The 18,543-nt window shown below is 49.9% G+C and overlaps 8 protein-coding genes across 8 annotated transcripts; 3 read left to right on the top strand and 5 right to left on the bottom strand.

The window, feature by feature from the left end:
• Window positions 1-478: 478 nt before the first annotated feature.
• Window positions 479-1,858, bottom strand: HO173_007953 (uncharacterized protein; the record flags this gene model as incomplete). Its single annotated transcript, XM_037309853.1, has 3 exons — window positions 479-1,132; window positions 1,191-1,444; window positions 1,600-1,858. The coding sequence occupies 3 exons, from the start codon at window positions 1,856-1,858 to the stop codon at window positions 479-481; spliced, it is 1,167 nt and encodes a 388-aa protein (XP_037163150.1).
• Window positions 1,859-3,513: 1,655 nt separating this feature from the next.
• On the bottom strand, window positions 3,514-4,320 carry HO173_007952 (uncharacterized protein; the record flags this gene model as incomplete). Its single annotated transcript, XM_037309852.1, has 1 exon — window positions 3,514-4,320. The coding sequence occupies one exon, from the start codon at window positions 4,318-4,320 to the stop codon at window positions 3,514-3,516; it is 807 nt and encodes a 268-aa protein (XP_037163149.1).
• A 2,631-nt stretch (window positions 4,321-6,951) lies between these two features.
• On the bottom strand, window positions 6,952-8,630 carry HO173_007951 (uncharacterized protein; the record flags this gene model as incomplete). The annotated part of the gene is made up of 4 exons (XM_037309851.1): window positions 6,952-7,841; window positions 7,899-8,100; window positions 8,157-8,423; window positions 8,475-8,630. 4 exons carry the CDS (start codon window positions 8,628-8,630, stop codon window positions 6,952-6,954), a joined length of 1,515 nt encoding a protein of 504 aa, XP_037163148.1.
• A 118-nt stretch (window positions 8,631-8,748) lies between these two features.
• Window positions 8,749-9,303, top strand: HO173_007950 (uncharacterized protein; the record flags this gene model as incomplete). Its single annotated transcript, XM_037309850.1, has 1 exon — window positions 8,749-9,303. The coding sequence occupies one exon, from the start codon at window positions 8,749-8,751 to the stop codon at window positions 9,301-9,303; it is 555 nt and encodes a 184-aa protein (XP_037163147.1).
• Window positions 9,304-9,372: 69 nt separating this feature from the next.
• Window positions 9,373-10,261, top strand: HO173_007949 (uncharacterized protein; the record flags this gene model as incomplete). The annotated part of the gene is made up of 2 exons (XM_037309849.1): window positions 9,373-9,774; window positions 9,824-10,261. 2 exons carry the CDS (start codon window positions 9,373-9,375, stop codon window positions 10,259-10,261), a joined length of 840 nt encoding a protein of 279 aa, XP_037163146.1.
• Window positions 10,262-11,796: 1,535 nt separating this feature from the next.
• On the bottom strand, window positions 11,797-14,676 carry HO173_007948 (uncharacterized protein; the record flags this gene model as incomplete). The annotated part of the gene is made up of 4 exons (XM_037309848.1): window positions 11,797-12,533; window positions 12,691-13,095; window positions 13,473-14,272; window positions 14,333-14,676. The coding sequence occupies 4 exons, from the start codon at window positions 14,674-14,676 to the stop codon at window positions 11,797-11,799; spliced, it is 2,286 nt and encodes a 761-aa protein (XP_037163145.1).
• Window positions 14,677-15,178: 502 nt separating this feature from the next.
• HO173_007947 (uncharacterized protein) lies at window positions 15,179-17,052 on the top strand (the record flags this gene model as incomplete). The annotated part of the gene is made up of 2 exons (XM_037309847.1): window positions 15,179-16,661; window positions 16,712-17,052. The coding sequence occupies 2 exons, from the start codon at window positions 15,179-15,181 to the stop codon at window positions 17,050-17,052; spliced, it is 1,824 nt and encodes a 607-aa protein (XP_037163144.1).
• Window positions 17,053-17,805: 753 nt separating this feature from the next.
• On the bottom strand, window positions 17,806-18,298 carry HO173_007946 (uncharacterized protein; the record flags this gene model as incomplete). Its single annotated transcript, XM_037309846.1, has 3 exons — window positions 17,806-17,975; window positions 18,040-18,111; window positions 18,283-18,298. The coding sequence occupies 3 exons, from the start codon at window positions 18,296-18,298 to the stop codon at window positions 17,806-17,808; spliced, it is 258 nt and encodes an 85-aa protein (XP_037163143.1).
• Window positions 18,299-18,543: the final 245 nt, after the last annotated feature.

Genomic DNA, 18,543 nt, shown 5'->3' with positions numbered 1-18,543 from the left:
TTGCAATGACATTGCGATGAGCGCGCTCCTCATGACATTTGATCTGATTTGAAGAATATAGACACTATTTTTTTTATACTTTCCCGTCATAAGAACTAAATGCATCCTCAGCTATTGACATAAGGGTGAAGTTGAGAGGTGATGAAACTCAAGGGGTTGAAATAAAGGGGAATCTAAGATAGGGTTGGATCATGCAGGTCATAACGTTCCCCTGCCAATTGTTGTTGTCTGCTATAAATGGCGAGGTACATCTGCAGCGTTTGGATTGTCAGCTTTGATTTTGCCATCAGTCGGTCTTCGTAATGAAAGCTTCAGACCCGATAGTGTTCGTGCTGCGTGCCAAAAGGCTACGATGTTGATCTCCCTTCCATTGTATCTACCTTCCTCCTATAGGCAATCCTAGGGACTGCACCACCCGGATGATCTATGATGATAGATGCCCATGGTAACAGTATCACCGCTAGACTCGTTTCCAGTCTCAAACTTCGTTTTCGTTGCCTTGACAAGCCTCGGCTTCCTCAGGCCCACTGAATGTAGAGTCATTGATAGGATCCACTTCCTTAGATGTCTTGCTCTCTGCGCCTTCTTCATCGTCGGCCTCTTCCCGTTTCTGACCGGCATCGCTCAACAGTGACATTTCCGAGTCATCTATCTCGGGCACGTCCTCCAGAGCTTCATCCAGTACCAATGGGCCAGTCGGGCTAGGGCTCTCTGCTTCGCTGGTAGCATCACTCCTTCCGCTCACGGTCTTGATAAGCGGCGATCCATCTCCATCGTCCTTCTTAAACCCCTTCCAAGCCCCAGAGCCTTCGTTCAGCCCGATTGCTTTCGCCACCGCGGCTGCCTCATTTTCGCTCGCCTCACCTCCAGACTGTCGAGCCAGACTTTCGAACGCTCCGCTGCCACTAGCAATTGTCTGGTCTAAGATGGAAGAGTAGTTTTGGCGGCTGGGGTCGGCAAGACGTTTCTTTTTCTTCTTCTCCCGTTTTTCCTCAGGGCGTACCACCACTACGGGAACGGGCGAGTTCTGAAGACAGTACTTGCTCACGGAGCCAGGCAGCAGGCCTTGAATGCCACCCAGAGACTTGCCGCGTGTTCCAACAATTAGGCAGGCTGGAGCGTAGATCTTGATCTGAAACAAGTGTATAAATATCGAGAGCGACGGGATGGGAGGAGACGAAGAGACGGACCATGCGTTGAATCGTCTCCGGGACCTTGCCCACAGCGAATTCTAAAACTAAGCTGATCGCTTTGTCTTCTTCATTCTTTTCCTGTATATGCTCGAGAAGCTTGCGAGCTTCAGTTTTGTAGAAACCTTGCTCCACGCTGAAATTGCTGCTAATCTTGCTATCTTTGTCGACAACTCGAAGACAGACGATCTCGTCGCCGTCTTCCACTAGCTCCTCAACGAGCCATTCGAGAGCAAATTCCGAGTAGTCGTTTTCTACGCAGATTTCGGAGTCAGTATTGTTTATTCGAGGTGGGAAATGAAGTTGCAAGACAGGTCTGGGGAGTATAAAGGTCTTCTTGCTCCCGAAACATGTCTTGCGACTCAAATCCACTACCCAATAGGAAGAACCAGCTCCGAAATGTACGTACGATCGGTTCCACAGAGGAAAGTGCGAGACCGACGAGAATAGGCGTAGTCTTTATGCTTGGAGACTAAAGTGAAAGAAAGGTCTGTAGCATCTTTGTTGTCGAAGGTGTCGAAGGAGACGCGGGACTCATAAGTACTGTCATCAAGGAAACAATTCAGCATCATGTTCTCAAGATAATCTGATGCAGATGGGTGCTCAGGATGGAACTTGAATATGTGCTGCACTGTGCTATTGTTGATAGTGATTGCTTCTTGTGACATATTGTGCTATTTGAATCAACTTTCTTGACTTTTCAAGATGAGAATTGACGGCTACCATCGATGGACCAGTCTTTACAATGGGATACGGGAAGAGGTTTTTAGGATCCACAGTATCCGGTGCTACTAAGCGAATATCATGCATGCTGCAAGGGAGAAAGGATAACAAAGCCATTTCATATCGACGTTTGAAATTCAACGACAGATCAGATGCTACAACTTACGAGGGCGGTGGAGGCGATGATAGCCGCCGCTGCGGCTTCAAAGCAATCGGCCTTGAATTTGCAGTACGCGTAGCTGTACCGGTGCCCGAGGCGAACTGAATCGAGGCACGTCGTACGTCTTGAAGCGAGGCGCTAGCTGCAGGCCCTGCAAAGGAAAGTCTCTGTCTGGCTACCGTGTCTGGTCCGTTTGCATCCTTTGTATCCTCTGATGCTGCCTGTACTGAGACGGACAATCCTCCAAGTGTTGGGGCGGGTGATTGAGGGCAAGGGGAGAAGGTTGGAAATGGTGACGGTGATTGAGGCATGCCTTGGTTGACAGCCAGCCAGCTATCCTGGAATATTCGAAAGCAGCTTCAATAGCGATCGGTAAGTCGCGGCCTATGGATTGACAGAAGGGAGTGGAATCAAGCGTACATGTATGTGCGAAGTCTTGTGGAAGCGAGTACAGTTTAGGCGGAGGGTCTGGAAGTTGCGAGCTTTGACAAGAGAAGCGTTAGTCGGGCCATTTCATGAAGCAGAGAGCCATGGACGGAGGCGAAAGGCGAGATGTGTTGCTACGGGGATGTTATCCGAGTAGGCAGACATGATCCAGGTTGTGAGGTGTGGTGTGGTGTGGTGTGGTGTGGGATCTGTCTAGTGGTGTAGCTTCAGCTGCTTGGCAACACCAACAAGGCAGCAGCTTGGCTTTTGCTATGAGCGCTGTCTACCTTGTCATGCACCCCGAGTTGAACTTGACAATCCGACTCGTCTTGGCAGCAGAAACAGCAAGCTCCAGTTAGCAGCAGAAAAAGAAAAAGGCAACATCCGAAGCGATCTATCGATCTTGGCAATCGGACTTTTGCTCTTGCTTCCTTCCGAGCGCGACCCTAGCCGGGACTCCAGCACGACTGACTCATGTTCTCGGCTCTGAGTTTGGGGTTATGCAATGATGATCAACAGGTCCCCGCAGGGATGGGTAGATAATGATAATGATTGCATGTGTGAATCATCATGCTTGTCCCAAGTTACGATTACGAGCGGGACGTTCTTTATTCTTCTCGACGCAACACTAAGTGACGACACGGGAATGAATCGAGCATTGTTGGTGCGAAGTGCGCAGGATGAAATTACGAGTACGATTACTCTGGAGGTCAATGCGTGGGAAATGGAAGACAATCATGCGATGGGACACTGGCGCTTCTGAAACTTTTCTTGGGGTAGTTGATTATCTTCTATACAACTTCTCAACCTCTTATTGAGGGAGATGTACGAGTAGCTAGGCATTCAATATTCCTTCCCTAAAGACTCCACCTTGAATCCTGCTGTAGCCATAGTCGTCGGAGTAGGGTTTTGTCCATCCAAAACATCGTAGAAAAGATCGCTCAACGCTCGCTTGGGTATTCTTGCTGAATCGCTGTCATAAAACCAGTTGGATCGTCATCAATAGCCCTGTGCCTAACAGGCTGCAATGGCTGTCTGTTGCCGTTGAGGGAGGTAGAACCCCTCATCGAAGAAGGATTGATCCGACTCCGGCAGTGAGGCTGGCGAGTCTGACTTGACTGGTAGTGACTGGTAGTATGATGTGGTTGCAATTGCTTGTCTTTGTTTCTCGGAAAATGCATCGAGAGGCATCTCAGGTGAGGGAGGCATGGAGTCGTCTTCTGACTCCGAGTCTGAATCCTCGTGGAGGAGCTCTGGTGGGTGTGCCGATGATGTGCGAGTAAGAGCGAGATCGTTCTCATAGTCTTCGTCCTCCATGTCCTCATCTTCATATTCAATGGTGGTGATGGTAGCTGGCGCTTGTGGTACATTGCGGAGGGCAATTGGCTCTGCGCTCTGCATCTCCTCATCATCGTCCGAATCGCTGTCGCTATCTGAGCTCTCGGCGTAGAATTCCTCCTCCACTGCCTCTTCCAGCTCTTCTGGAATTGTGTCTGCCCATTGAATGTGCTTGGGCTCTTCGGATGCCTTGGAGGCTCTCTTGACGGTCTGATTAAACCAGCTCTCTTGCTCTTGCTCGGCGTTGGCAAGGTCGAGCATCAGACCGTCAAGGAGGTTGGCGTGGCCGACCAAAAGGCGGAGGTCGTGGTCTCCCCGCGCAGCTTCCTTGGAGAGCTTACCACGGGCGGTGTGGGCGAGGTAGTAGGTTTGAGTGAGAGACATCTTCTGCTTCTTTAGCGGTGGTGATGCAGTGACTGTTCTGGTTGTTGATGATGCTGGTGTTGTGGATGAAGAGATGTGGTATCTGAGATTGGAAGGCATGTTTGTATGTTTGGGACAATGAGTCAATGTCTGATATGGTGAGATGGGGCAGGATGATTTGCAATTGGTTAATGAGTCAGGGTGGCTTGTGCGAAAGTATGGGAAGATGTTGTTGTAAGAAGGGATTGGGTGTAGGAGAAGTTTGATTGTTGGTTTGCTGGTCTTTGTTTGAGATGGTCATGATTGCCTGAGGGATCTGGGCTGTCTTTATGCTTCTTCAATCTGTTGTGAACCGGTGTAGTAATCTCCATGCTCCGACGGACTTTGTTCCTGCAAATACCGCGCGCTAGGGCCTCGGATTTCTAAGAAGTTAAGCTAAGGTAGCGATGCTACTTTAGTCCATTTCAAGGCAGCGGAGAGTAATCACGCCGGTATATCTCACCAATCACAATCTTCCTTCGCCTTTTCCGACCACGTTGTTTGATATTCCAAAGCAGGGCTGAGTCACACAACGCAACTCATCACCTCACCGCCCGATTTGCTGTTTAGGCAGTCAATTCGCAGTCGCACAATTATTCCCTTTTCCACTACTTTCCAGGCAGCGAGCTTTACGAATTGGCTTTGCTGGCTTTTTTTATTTTTCTTCTTCTAACTTCTAACTTCTAACTTCTAACTTCTAACTTCTAACTCTGTAACTTATTGAATACCAGGTACTCAAACAAAGCACACGGCATTTGGATTCTTGCGCATCAAGGTACGGATCTACTTCTGTTCCGGCGGGATTTGAAATCATCCTTGTCCCAGGATATAATAATCAAAATGGAATGACTCCTACAGTCTCACTTTCAATGCAAAGAGTCAAATTGCACCATCCTTGATGTGTTAATGGCCAAATAAGTAGTGTCGCTAATATGGATGAACAAATGCGGCTTACGTTGACCGGGTCTTCCAACACTTTCCAAGCTGGATGAAAAGCCGTACAACCCCTTCGTAGGAAGCCTGTAGACGTGCCAAGGCAAGCCCGCATACGGCAGTGAGGGAAGACTTGGGGGAATCTTTCATGTACCACCATGTCCATAAGTCAATTACGAGTTACGAGTCACAACTGCGGAATACGGAGTACGAATACTGAGCCGAAGGTCCGACAGGTCCGAGGCTAAAGTAGGTACCTTATTAGCTAGTACTTGTAGGGTTTCATGTCGCCAAGGCTCGCGGAGTGAGCGGGGGTGGAGGTGAGTCCGCCAGGCCGCAGCCTCGCGAAAGAAAAAAACCTACTCAAGTACTCACGCTACTTTACTTTATCAATTCAGGACCAGAAGTGAACCGAGGACCGAGACATGAATTTCTTTCACCATTTCTTGCGACTTTCGATGATGCAGATACCTAGTCAAGCCCCATCATTGAAAGAAATCCTCGACCGCTTTTTGACTTCTCTTCAACATTCTGCATACTGGATTATTCCGCTTACAAACCCAAGAAAATCTATCGGTGGGGGGTTAGACATCTACTTACCCCCATCTCAAAAGAAGCGACCGACGAGGGGAAGTAACTGGCGCCAATCCCATCCCGTTTCTGCCAGCGCTTGCTTTTAAATCAATCACCGTCCCCTCCCCCGAATGTCGGTCAGGTTTCGAAATTGGCTTCAAAATATGCATCACAAATCCAGTGAGAGCCCTCGGCCTCTCCAGCTTATCATCCGCAAGTACAGTCAGCTCCACGTGTGAATGGCTTCTGCAATGTTCCCTTTGAGTCTCGGCACTGCACTTGCTCAGCCCTTAATATGCAAGACTTGCCTCTAAGAGGCAGTCCCACTCGAGATTGGTCGATATCTTACGCTGCACTTCCCCTTGGGTTCAAATCAAGTGTTGAGTGTGAGCCCCTGCCTTTCCGCAAGGCGTCTCATGCTCTGCTGCCTTTTCCGCTTAAATTATGTGAGCTAACCTGAGTTGGGGGGCTCCTGCAAGACATTCAACACTTTGCCAATTTCAGTCGCGACTCTACCTACGGAGTAGGTATAAGTGTTTTACTCGGAGTCCACCGACAGGGAAGAGTGACTCAAACTGCTCTCGCTCTCAGTCCCGTGTGCGTGGAATTTGTCTCGGCAAAGCCTCCACATTGCATTGCATATGCGTGAAACGAACGCCCGAAGCCCACCTCATGAGCCAGAATGGCGGTCAAGAGACCCTCCACATTTTGCGTTTAGTATTCGAGTCACGGATGAGAGAGGACATGTAGTTTGGCAGATTGACCCTATCCTGCCTTCAAGTTCTCTCCGAAGTGCTTTCAACGGAGAAGCAAACGGTCTTGAAACAAGAGACGGGACACATTACTTGACGCCTGACCCTTTGATGGCCCCAGATGTTATTGTGCCTGGAGAGAATTCTTGGCCTCCTAGACCGGCATCTCAGGGGATGCGGCGGTGCTTGAGGACATGACTTGGCACACCTAAAGACCAGAAGCCTATACTATTGTGCGATACCAGACTTTTCAAAAAGAATTCCGGAGGTTTCGCGCCACAGGGTTACTCGCTAGAATCGGGGAGCCCAATGACTCCCCTAGCGATGTTCTACCTTGGCTAGAATGCACACACTTCTTGATGGTAATCAAAGCCAAAGAGCAGATATCTGCCGACCAAAGAATTGTGGCACCTTGTTCGGTTGGCTTTTTTGCAAACTCTCACACTGCTCCTACTCACTCCACACCTCCACCAAATCCAACAGGCCTCCTTCCATCCCTTTCCGGGACTATCGCCAAGACTTTATAGAGCTTCCCCATCGCGCCACCACCTCTCTCCACCAATCGCTGGATAGCTCCCCTTACCCTTTTCTTTCCTCCCTCGTCTTCCCCCAGACCCTTGCAAATGATGTCTGCTCTCTCTCGAATCCCCATACTTTGTAGCCATCCTCCCTGCTCCACGGGACCATGCACCTCGACTGCCGGACTAGCTGCTAGTGCCGCCTCGGCTAAGGCCATGAAATCGACATCAGCAGAGATGTCGACGAGGCCGGGATCGGTAAGAGGGGAGACATGCTGATGTGAGCGAATGCCGCGCAGTGTATTGGTGGGGATCGTGTCTGCGGGACCGTAATCGAGAATTAAGGCTGCGCCGGACGGACGGGTTTTGACCATTGTACTAGATGTGCAATTTGAGCTGGCCTTAGCGGAAGAGCCACCGATACGGCGAGCAAAATCTGCGGCATAAGAATGCGATTCCGGTGATATCTCAACGACAGAACCTGGGGTTGGCAGAAGCGCTTTGTAACGCTGGGAAAGGGTGGGAAACAGGAGTGACGGTGGGGTCGAGGCTTTTGCGAGGGAGAGCTGAAAGTCGGGTTGAGATTTGGGAGTGGAAGGCGAAGTGGTAGTGGTTATGTTCGAGGCAGATGGTGTGGGCGTGACTACCAATTCTCGCCATTGGGGCGTCTTGGACTGGGAAGCTGGTTTGGTAAGGGGAAGGGGCCCTGTAGGAGTTGTGAGAAATTGAGACGTTTCGGTCGAGTTTGGAGCCACGGATTGGAAGGCGTGGATCGGAAGCGCGTCAAAAAATTCGTGGGCGAAGATGAAGGGGGTCTTGCTTGAATCTATAGGTAGGTCAGTTGAGCTTGGACTTTTCTGCAGGCTGATAAGACAGAATCTACCGTTGGGTACAAATCGAATGTCTTCACACCATGTCACCGGGACTCTTGAGTACTTGCTCGTACTCCTGAAACCAATATCAATCTCCTCGAGGGGAACATCTCCGCAGAGCAATTGCTTTTGGGTATCACGCAATGCTGGACTGGCTTCCACAAGATAGACCGATTCGATGCTAGCTGCTAGCGGCTTGAAATTGCTGAGAGTCTGCTCCGCGATTAGAATGGTATCTCGTAGTCTCTGAATTGAGCATCGTACCATACCCGTAGCATATCATCCATCAGCGTTCCTCTTCCTGGACCAACCTCAATGACCTCCACGCCATGGCTGACCCTGCCTTGGGACATCCATTCTGTTACAAGCCATATGCCCAGTAATTCGCCAAAGATTTGAGAGATCTCTGGCGAGGTAATGAAGTCTCCTTTCTGTCCGAATTGATCTTTGCCCTGCGTTTGTGAAGTGTAGTAGCCACCATCAGGGGATGTGAGGCATTGGCGCATATAAGCTGCTATAGAAATTGGACCTGTAGTCTGGCCTCATGATCAGAGTGTGTGCATAAGCGAATGTTGAAGTGAGCTTACAGCAATAGCTTCAGCAATGGTTTTGGCTAGAGGTGTCGACCATTGCCGAGCGGGCGATGATGCCCATCGAATTCTCTTGTCAAGTTTCAACCCTGAACAGCCTCTCGCCAGTGGTCTCGAGCTCGCAATGATCTTTACCCCAGGTCTAATGATCATGTCCAGAATGCGATGATCATAGGAACTGCTCGGGAGTAAAGTTATGGATGCTGCGACGGTCACACCCTAAGATTTGATCTCCACCAACCGTCGGTGACGCGCTACTTTCGTCTCGATCATGGCGAGCCACTCCAAGTCGCGATGGGCCGATGATGAGGAAGATGCAGCATTGGAAGCTCAGCGGAAGCGTGAGAAAGAATTGAAGAGAAAGGTGAAAGCAGAGAAACAGCGGAAGCTTGAGGAGCAAGAGAGTCTATGGAGACAAAAATCAGTGGACGCCACTGAGGATGCTACGCACGACCATGAAGCTATCAATGGAGCCGCTGAACGGCCGTTCAAGAGAAGAAAACTTTCCCCAGAGCCTGATACGCCTCTAAAAGAGCTACCACCAGCAAAGCTCTTGCGCTTCCCTGCGCCAGAATGGGGCCCCTGCAGGCATGTCGACAATTTCGAGAAGCTAAATCATATCGAAGAAGGCTCCTATGGTTGGGTATCGCGGGCCAAAGAGACAGCTACTGGGGAGATTGTTGCTTTGAAAAAGCTCAAGATGGACAATTCCAATGACGGCTTTCCGGTCACCGGCCTACGAGAGATACAGACACTGATGGCATCACGGCATACGAACATCGTTGCTTTACGGGAGGTCGTTATGGGCGACAAATTGGACGAGTAAGTGGCTATGTCGAAAGCATTGGTTTCTTGTCTCCGAAAGCTGATCTTCAAGACCAGTGTTTTCCTGGTCATGGATTTCCTCGAGCACGACCTCAAGACGCTGCAAGAAGACATGCTCGATGCTTTCTCGCCCTCGGAGATCAAGACATTACTTCTACAACTCACTTCGGCCGTTGACTACCTGCACAGCAATTGGATCTTACATCGGGACTTGAAGACCTCGAATCTACTCATGAACAACAGAGGTCAGCTGAAGGTCGCAGACTTTGGCATGGCAAGATACTATGGTGATCCACCACCGAAGCTCACGCAGCTCGTAGTGACATTGTGGTACCGCGCTCCAGAGCTACTGTTAGGCGCAGAGAAGTATGGAGCAGAGATCGATTTATGGAGCGTTGGTTGCATATTCGGCGAGCTTTTGACAAAGGATCCCTTGCTGCAAGGGAAGAACGAAGTTGATCAGCTTTCAAAGGTGGGCTTCGTCTCAGATTTTGACCGTTTTGTGCTTACCCGCTCCCCAGATTTTCGAACTCTGTGGCATTCCGACCGAAGCCACCTGGCCTGGCTTCAAACGTCTGCCCAACGCCCGCTCACTCCGGCTTCCAAGTATCTCCCAAACGACTGGGAACGTTCTCCGAGCCAAGTTCCCCCTCCTGACTACTGCCGGGTCTGCTCTGCTCACGTCCCTCCTCAGCCTAAACCCTGCACAACGACCCACGGCAAGCGAAGTTCTCGCTCATCCTTATTTTAGAGAAGATCCAAAGCCCAAAAGCACAGCGATGTTTCCCACATTTCCCTCAAAGGCGGGCCAAGAAAAGAGGAGGAGACTAGCGAGTCCAAATGCGCCGAAGAGAGGGGATGCGCCGAGGATCGCGGGAGAAGCGGCGGATTTCAGTGGCATTTTTGCGAATAGAGACACCGAAGAGGTTGGGGGTGGATTCGCGTTGAAGCTGATATAGACCTGGGGTACTAAGTCATACAGTACATACAAGCAACAGCATGCACGTGTTCCCTCAAAAAGTCCAGCTATCGGCAGGTCTCCCACATCCCCGTCTATGTTCAACGGCGAAACAGCTATCCTGGTCCCTCTTCTGCGTCTCGGAGACCTACAGAAGTCAGGCACTTCTCTGAGCAAGTGTATCTCTCTCCGCACACATCAATCTTGCCAGTATCGAAATTTCCTCGCGAGGGTCTCAAACTTTCGATCAACAGCTGGATCTTGCGAGAGCCTTCAGTCCACGAAAGAAAGGCAGCCGCGGAGCTCGGAAAGTCTTCTGTTCTCCAGCATCTCCTTTAGAGCTGAGAAAAAAGGCCGGAAGAGGCGCAGTGTCCTTCCCGAACTCGTCCATATCTCATCGGCGATTATGGATATTGGGTTGATGAAAAGGAGTTCAAGCCGCTATCAGTCATCAAAATCATCCTCGACGTAAGAAAGTGTACTCAAAGTCATGCATGGAGAGAAGCTCAAGCTTCCAAATCCGCAAGGCAAATTGCTAGGAAAAGTGGCAACCCTAAGGGCTCCCATCTTTCCGTTTTTGCGTAATTCTGTGAGTACCAGCCAGAAGAGATTGACTGTTCATAATAATTCAATGGAACTTGGGTACTTCGCGGGTAATGGCCCCCTCTATGCATGACTTTTGCCCGACCCTCTTACGTATCATCAGGGCACTAGGATAACTTCAACCCGATGCTGCCCATATCGTCCCTAGGACGATGGGTTCATCCCCATCGGTAGACATGAACTCCACCAAGGCTTTTCCTGGGCGAGTGGAGCTTTTTCTCTGAAGATTGAGTAGGTCGCCCTAACAAGGCCGGAATACAGACTGGGAGTATAGCGATGACTAAACAAATTCTTGTTTCTGACCTCGGAAGGGAGGATCTAGAAAAGAGAGCGTTTGGGGTGATGTATAGTACGCGCTGCTTTTTCCTGGTTCCTGGTGAAGCGCACGGTGTCTGGCAAATTGTTCTGAACCATTGTGCGAAGAGCGTGAAGGCACAAGTGGATCAGGTAATATCGAGTCGTAGCTGAAAAGACGATAGCTACTAGTAACCAAGATGATAACGACTGCTGATAAACGAAAGCAGGGTTACGAAATTGGAAAAGTCTGGGTGTGATATACTGCCATGAGCAGCAATGTATGAGACACGAGGAGTTCACTTGAAGTTCACTAAAGCCATCACGACCATCGATCGACATAGCTTGCCTTTGGAAGTCGTGACAGAAACGGCAAAAGGCCAAATTGTTTGTTCAGTCCACAGTTTATTTGGACCAATAGCAGGATAAGTATGACTTTGGCTACAATCCCTTAAAATATGTGGCGGACTGTAAAAGTCGTTTGGACGCTCCAAGTGGCATCCCGAACTAAGAGTTGATAAGGTCTCGCAAACCGCAATGGATAGGAATCCATTAGCCTCGCAAAAAGGGTATCTCGAAATGAACACTCGGCTCCTTCTAGCAAGCATCTTTTACCCCAAACTCCATCCTCACGGCTAATCAGAACACCCCCATAGTCTTCAAGGCGCCAGCTAGACGTTTATAATCATTCAATAGCTCGCCCACCTCACCAATCTTAAGGTCTTCCGCACTTGCGACATCCATGTATCGTTGGATCGGTGGTAAAGCTTTCATAGACGAGGTTTGAGCATCCATCCCGTCTATTTTGGTAGTGGAAGCCTGCTGGACCTCTTGGCTCGGTTTCCCAGCGTTAGCGAGTGTTGGAGTGGGTGTACCAGAAGAAGTACTCCGTCCAAATCCTCGCATGACACTCATACCCCCAAAGCCCTTAAGAGGGTTGAGCGTATTACCGAGACTCCGCATCGACTCAACCGCCACATTGCCAGCGTGCAGCGGCTCGTTCGACGCAGCCGGCGCAGAGGTAGGTGATCCAGCTTTAGTCAACGAGTCGTTGCTCTCGGCCGCAAAAGCTACTCTTTTCCCACTGCCTGAGCTTTGAACACTATCGACGCTTCTGTCACGAGACTGCTTGCGGCCTACGATTGCATTGAGTAAGCTGTCAGTCGATTTATTATAACTGTTATTTCCAGCCTGCTCGTCGGTTTGAGTAGCTAGGAGGCTGGCTGAAGGAAGGCTAGTGTCCTCATCATCATCCTCTTCTTTGGGCGGTTCGACCAGTCTCCGAGCGTCATCGAGGGTTCTTGGAACGATAATCGTGCCTTCTGCACCGACACCGTCGTTGGCCACCTTGTGTTCTTTAAGACGGCCGAATAGGACTACAGCATTTCGGAGTCAGCAGTTCTCTTTTGAAACGAAGTCTTAAGTCTGAAAACATCTTTGAGGAGCAGGGGCTAGGGTCTTGCTCCTCAGACATGTTCTTAGACTCAAGAAAGGATATGAAAGGAAGGGCGATAAATCAGAAAGGGTACTTACGCTTGAAGCTATTGTCGAGAGTATTACCAATCGTCTTGAACCCTTGATCAGCAGTCGTACGTACAACATCACCCGCGGCTCCAAATGCGCTAGCGGGCGGCTGGAACAAGTTACTCAATTTCCGTTGATGAGTTGGAGTTGTGGGGTGCGTAGGCTTGCTCGGCGACTCCAGAGGGTGAGGAGAAACTGGCTGATCTGAAATTGCGGAGGTGGCGGCAGATGTCGAAGACATTGGAGGTGTAATTGATGTGTGGGAGGTCCATTGAGGTCGAGATTCCATTCGAGGTGTCGTTGGTCGGCTTTCTGATTTCGGAGGCCCTGATAGTGGTTCATCAGAACGCAGACTCGCAAGATCAACTGTCTCAAGAAATGTGATTGCTGCTTCCAGATTTACCAAGCAGTAAGCTAAGAGATTTCGGAGTCAGCATTGCTTGTACGAGGTAGGTGATGGAGTAGCGAGACAGTTCTCGGGAGTAGAAAAGTCCTCTTGCTCCCGAAACATGTCTTGCAACTCAACTTCAGCACCAAACGGGAAGGATCGGCTCCGAAATGTACGTACCTACGTAGATTTCGGAGTCAGCATGCATGGCTTTCTCAGGGTAATAGACCGAGAAACGAGACACATTTGAAGAGCTGATATATCCTTTCACTGCCGAAACATGGCATTCCACCTAAGTAACAAGATAATTCTAGAGGAGTGAAGGAGCTCTCTGCTCCCGAAATCTGGACTATGGCCCCAATTTGCTACTAAACAGGAGAGGTTTAGTCCGAAAAGTACGTACCTGCTTCCCCATCGACTTTGCTAGCTGCTCGGAACCTCTGTACGAAATGTAGATTACTGATTACATTGATTCCTTCCGGTGGAGTCGTAATGAGAGTGTAGATAAGCGTTGGCAGAATCTCATCTGCCGAAGAAGAGGACTGATGTAAAGTTGTGAGTAAATCAACGATATTTTTGTGTGCAGCAGCCAGCTGCTGCAATTTGCCCAGAGGATACTTCGCGTCATTCATCCTTAATAGACCATCTCTGGCCTTCGAGATCCACTCCTCAATCTGGATATCGTCCGTCTCCGACGGTTGCTGGTCAAAGTTGATGCCTAAATCTCGTAATCCTATGCCAACGAGTGCCAACGCTGCCGTTCTAGATCGTAGTTTCTCATCTCTGACCTCATCCAAGGTTGCCCGATGGCGCCATATGCGGTTGTAAACACGTTGGCAAACTCTCCTCTCAACGGCTTCCTCTAACGCTGTTCCTTTTCGATCCAACAAGCGCCTTGCTTTCCTGCGATCCGAAATCTCTTGTGGTGTAAGCATCTGCTGTTCAGGACCTCCACCATTCAGTGAGCTCAATTGGTCTCCAGAGGACGACGCCCGCAGCCTTCTGCCGTTTTTGGCCACGTAAGATGCATTAGAAGATATTGATGGATTGGGAGAAGCTCTCCGACTTTGTCTGGTTGACAGGGTACTTATATGTATGGCAATGTGGGATTCCGCTTTCGCGTAGAACTCTTGGAATATTTCGGACAATTTTTCAATTGATGGAGGTGTGTTATGTACCTTCGCACTCAACGATTCAATGAATCTAGCGTAGAAAAGATTAGTATGCAGAGCAATTTTCCTAACAGGGTTTGATATTCGTCACCTATCTATCAAGCTGACAAGCTCAATTGGAAGATCGTCAAAGCCCTCAGGGACATCTTGTGGAGATTCCATCTCACTGACATCTTTGACAGTCCCCTCTACGCCGCTTATGAGGCTGCTTTTCTCGAAAATGTCTTCCTGCTTTCCCCTACTGTTCTCATCCAACGACGAGGTGGTCATCTCCGAGCCCAGGTTGCCGGTAACAGCCGCAGTCTGAAGGGTGCTCGCCCGGCTTCGAGCAAGAGGACTGGGTGGAGAAGAGATGAGTCGGGAGAAGGAATTTGACATGTGAGTAGTCTGCGGCCGGCTTGAGCCGTTGGCCCCTATCACCGGAGCGTAGGACATCGAAGGGAAGGTGCCTAAGAAAGAGTCAGCAGGAGGGTTGTTATATTTCAAAGCCATGTTCAGCAATGGGCGACATGCTGACCATTACGAGACCTACCACGAGACACTTGTACTGCTTACGTATTAAAATAATGGAGCATTCTCCCAAAAGATAGTGATCACATGAGAATATCAGGTTTCAGTCCTTCATGTTCGGATTGTATATCGTAAAACCGCCCAAGAGTATTCGCTGTCTCAGATGTTCGCAAAACCCCTCGAAAAGAGAACGAATGGTAACTTAGATCTTGCACTCGAAGGATGCCTGAACCGAAAGAATACCATGCACGAGAGACGCCAAGCCGGCGTCGGCGGTATTATTCACCGCGCCGCTCCATTCTCGATGCCCGCAGCTGATCGTCGTCGTTCACCAACTGCGACTGTTGCCTAACCCTCCTATAAGAGAGATTCACAGCTCTTGCTAACCTGTCACACGATTGTGTATATGGAGACCCGATGGCCCACCATGGATAGATGTCATTCAGCTCCTCGAGTAACTGTGAAGCTCTTGTTCTTATGGCTAGCCGCCTCCTCGACTATCCCAGCAACAGCAGCAGCGTCATGGGCGGACGGCTGGTTCAATGGGGCAAACCAGTTCCCTATTGTTTCCTTACCTCCGGCGACCGCTCACGACCCTCAGGCGCCTCTAGATTCTTCCAACGGAGAGCAAGACTTCACGCTGAGGCATCTGTTCGTGCATGGATTATATGAATATCAACATGTACACCAGCGCTTGGACATCAAGCCTGGGGATGTCGTTTGGGCTACGGGAGATGGGACGGGCGAAAAGTCTCGGCTAGAGACCTTACACGCGAAGTCTGAACAAATCACCATACAGAGACTCTCCGATCGCAGAGTACTAACAATGCAGTCGCTTTACCAGGAGGCAAGACTTACGGGTTCATCTCCCATAGTCGCTGCCTCCGCATGGACTATGGATAAAGTTTCTGGGCCCAACACCACGGATAAGGAAACAGTCGTGAGCCTGGCGAAGATGTCATGGAACGCCTACAATACCGAGCCTGGGACTGGCGAATGGCAAGATGAGACTGGTAGATTCAACCGTACGCAGGGCTTTGGATGGGAAGGAGATAGTCTACGGGGTCACATTTTCGCGAACAAGGACAATTCCACCATTGTGATAGCATTGAAAGGCACCTCTCCAGCAGTCTTTGATGGAGCCGAGACAACCACAAACGATAAAACGAATGACAATCTCTTCTTCGGCTGTTGTTGCGGTCAGGGTGGTCAATATCTTTGGCATCCTGTCTGCGAGTGTATGACGGCGGCTTATACATGCAACCAAACGTGCCTTGTTAAGGCTTTGAGAGCGGAGAATCGCTACTACGCAGCCTCGATTGAACTCTATGGTAATGTCACAGAGCTGTACCCAAATTCGAACATATGGCTTGCAGGTCATTCGTTAGGAGGTTCAACAAGTGCCTTACTGGGGTTGACGTTTGGACTGCCAACTACAACCTTTGAGGCTCCAGGTGAAGCTCTTGCCGCCGCAAGGCTAGGGCTCACGTCGCCACCAGGCGCTCATTCAAGTGCTCCCCAGACAAGAAAGCATACGGGAGCAGTTCATTTCGGCCATACTGCGGATCCTATCTTCATGGGTAGCTGCAATGCAGCGACCTCTGCATGTACTCTGGGGGGTTACTCGATGCAGACCGAATGTCATACAGGCTGTGTTTCCCGTTACGACACCGTTGGGGATAAGGGATGGCGTGTTGGGATCGGATATCACAAGATTCGCAGCGTAATCCACGACGTGCTTGAAGTATACGATGAGGTGCCGCCTTGTATCCCAGACGAGGAGTGCGTCGACTGCTTCAATTGGAAGTACTTTAAAAGCAATGGGTCCGACAAGACCACTTCGTCGAGCAGTAGCTCCTCAACGGCAATTTCAACACGAACTACAACCTGCCAGACACCTGGATGGTGGGGTACGTAATGGTTCTCTGTTGCTTTTGAGACGAGCAGCTAATGTTCTTAGGATGCCTTGATGAAACCACAACCTCGAGCTCGACGAGTACTTCAAGCTCAACCGCAACAACAGAGCTGCCGACGACATCCTGTGTGAGATATGGATGGTTTGGAGGATGTCTCGAAACGACGACATTGTCACCAACAGCCACGCCAACGCAGGCCACACCTGTAACGACATCCTGTGTTGAGTACGGATGGTTTGGACGCTGTCACGAGGCTACTACTATGCCTCTAATCGCCAAACCAAAGTGTGCCACCCATGCGCGAGTTCCTACTATAACGACCACAAGGCCGTTGACAGAAGTCAATCCCATCACTCCAATGACGGCGGCGGGAACATCGACTTGAGCTAGTGGCAGAGGCTTAAGTACTGTCTATTACCAGTCCCTTTCTACGAACACGAGCCTTGCATCTATCTGGCTCCATAGCTGCAAAAAACCCCGTCGTTCTTGACGAGCTTTACGTCCTCATTCTTGCGTTTTTGACTGTTTGAAGCATAGCGTTTTTGGCATAGTCGACTGCATTGGGGTCTGTGTAGCAATGGGAGCGTGGACAAATGGAGATCGGCGCAGGCGTTGAAGGTCGAGGATGGTATTTCGATACCGGTGGAGGAAGGTTCCGAGATCTGTATGATATAGTAACAGCAGACCTGTAAATGGCATCTTGCCCAATCTACCTTGACACCCAAAGGCGAGCGAAACATAATCTGATAATGATTCCCGGGACGCAGCCTGCAGTTCATGTTCATCCGTGTTTGTGTGTCTTTGACCAGGGGTGAAAGAAAATTTTACAAACTCATTATGCCTTTACATCCCGAGTGGAGCGATGCATAGCTTAACATATGTTCCCAGAAACAGAGCGCATTGCTTTCATTGTCATGCGTATTTACGAATTATCGACGAGGAAGGAGAGAACAGGTAATAAGACGTAGTCGGTGACTGCCTGCATGACAATCTTCAAGACAAGGCGAAGCTCAGACCTCGATGTGTAATATGCATTCAATGAACGAACGTCACGATATTTGTACCTCATCTTTCTAATTAAGTATGGTAAACGCACGCTTCCTCCTGAAGTCCCTCACGACCGTTTCGATCGGGCGATCTAGCTGAGACCCAATGGGTTCTGCGCATCCTGCTTGCCCCCTGCACCGGTGGAATCCTTAACACCGGAGGTGGTATCGGAGACGGTGCTTCCTGCGCCCTTGGTTGTGTCGCCGACCGTGTCTGTGAGGCCTTTGGTGGTGTCGCCGAGGGTGTTACCTACTCCACCGACTGTGACGGATCAGTAGCTGACATAAAGGGAAAGTAAGCTGGAATGAAGGGAGATGTGGCTTACCAGCATTGCCCGCTGTTTCGGTGGCTCCGCCTACGGTCTTGCCTGCTGTATCGGTCACGCCCCCGAGAACGCCTTGTTCGATAGAATCAGTATGGGTAAGGTGTCTGCGAGGACAGTCTGAAAAAGCGAACTACTGGCTGGCGACGCCGCCAGAATGTACATGTAAAGAGTACATGTTTGCGAGAGGAAAGCAAGAGGTGGTGTGAAAGGTCTCGAGCAAGTCTACGGACAGGGGGCGCCCACCTCCTACTTTGTCCATTTTTGAAGAGTGGGGTATGACTGGTGACGGTGTTAGCTGGCGAGGTGAGAAAGTTTTCGGAGAAGTGAACGTACAGGATTTGGTGTTTCCTAATGAATGTCTTTATTTGTGATTTGGAAGCTTTGGGAATTTGGAGATATAGACAGTGAAAAACTTGTATGATATAGTAGCAGTGGAGAAAAGTAGGACAATACAGGGAAGATATAAACAATGGTCGGTGTAGAGGGGTCCTCGGGTCGACACCC

Source organism: Letharia columbiana (assembly GCF_014066305.1).
Source record: "Letharia columbiana isolate WasteWater2 chromosome Unknown Sc0000027_s0, whole genome shotgun sequence".
NCBI classification, from domain to species: Eukaryota; Fungi; Ascomycota; class Lecanoromycetes; order Lecanorales; family Parmeliaceae; genus Letharia; species Letharia columbiana.
This window is presented reverse-complemented; position numbering and strand designations above follow the sequence as displayed.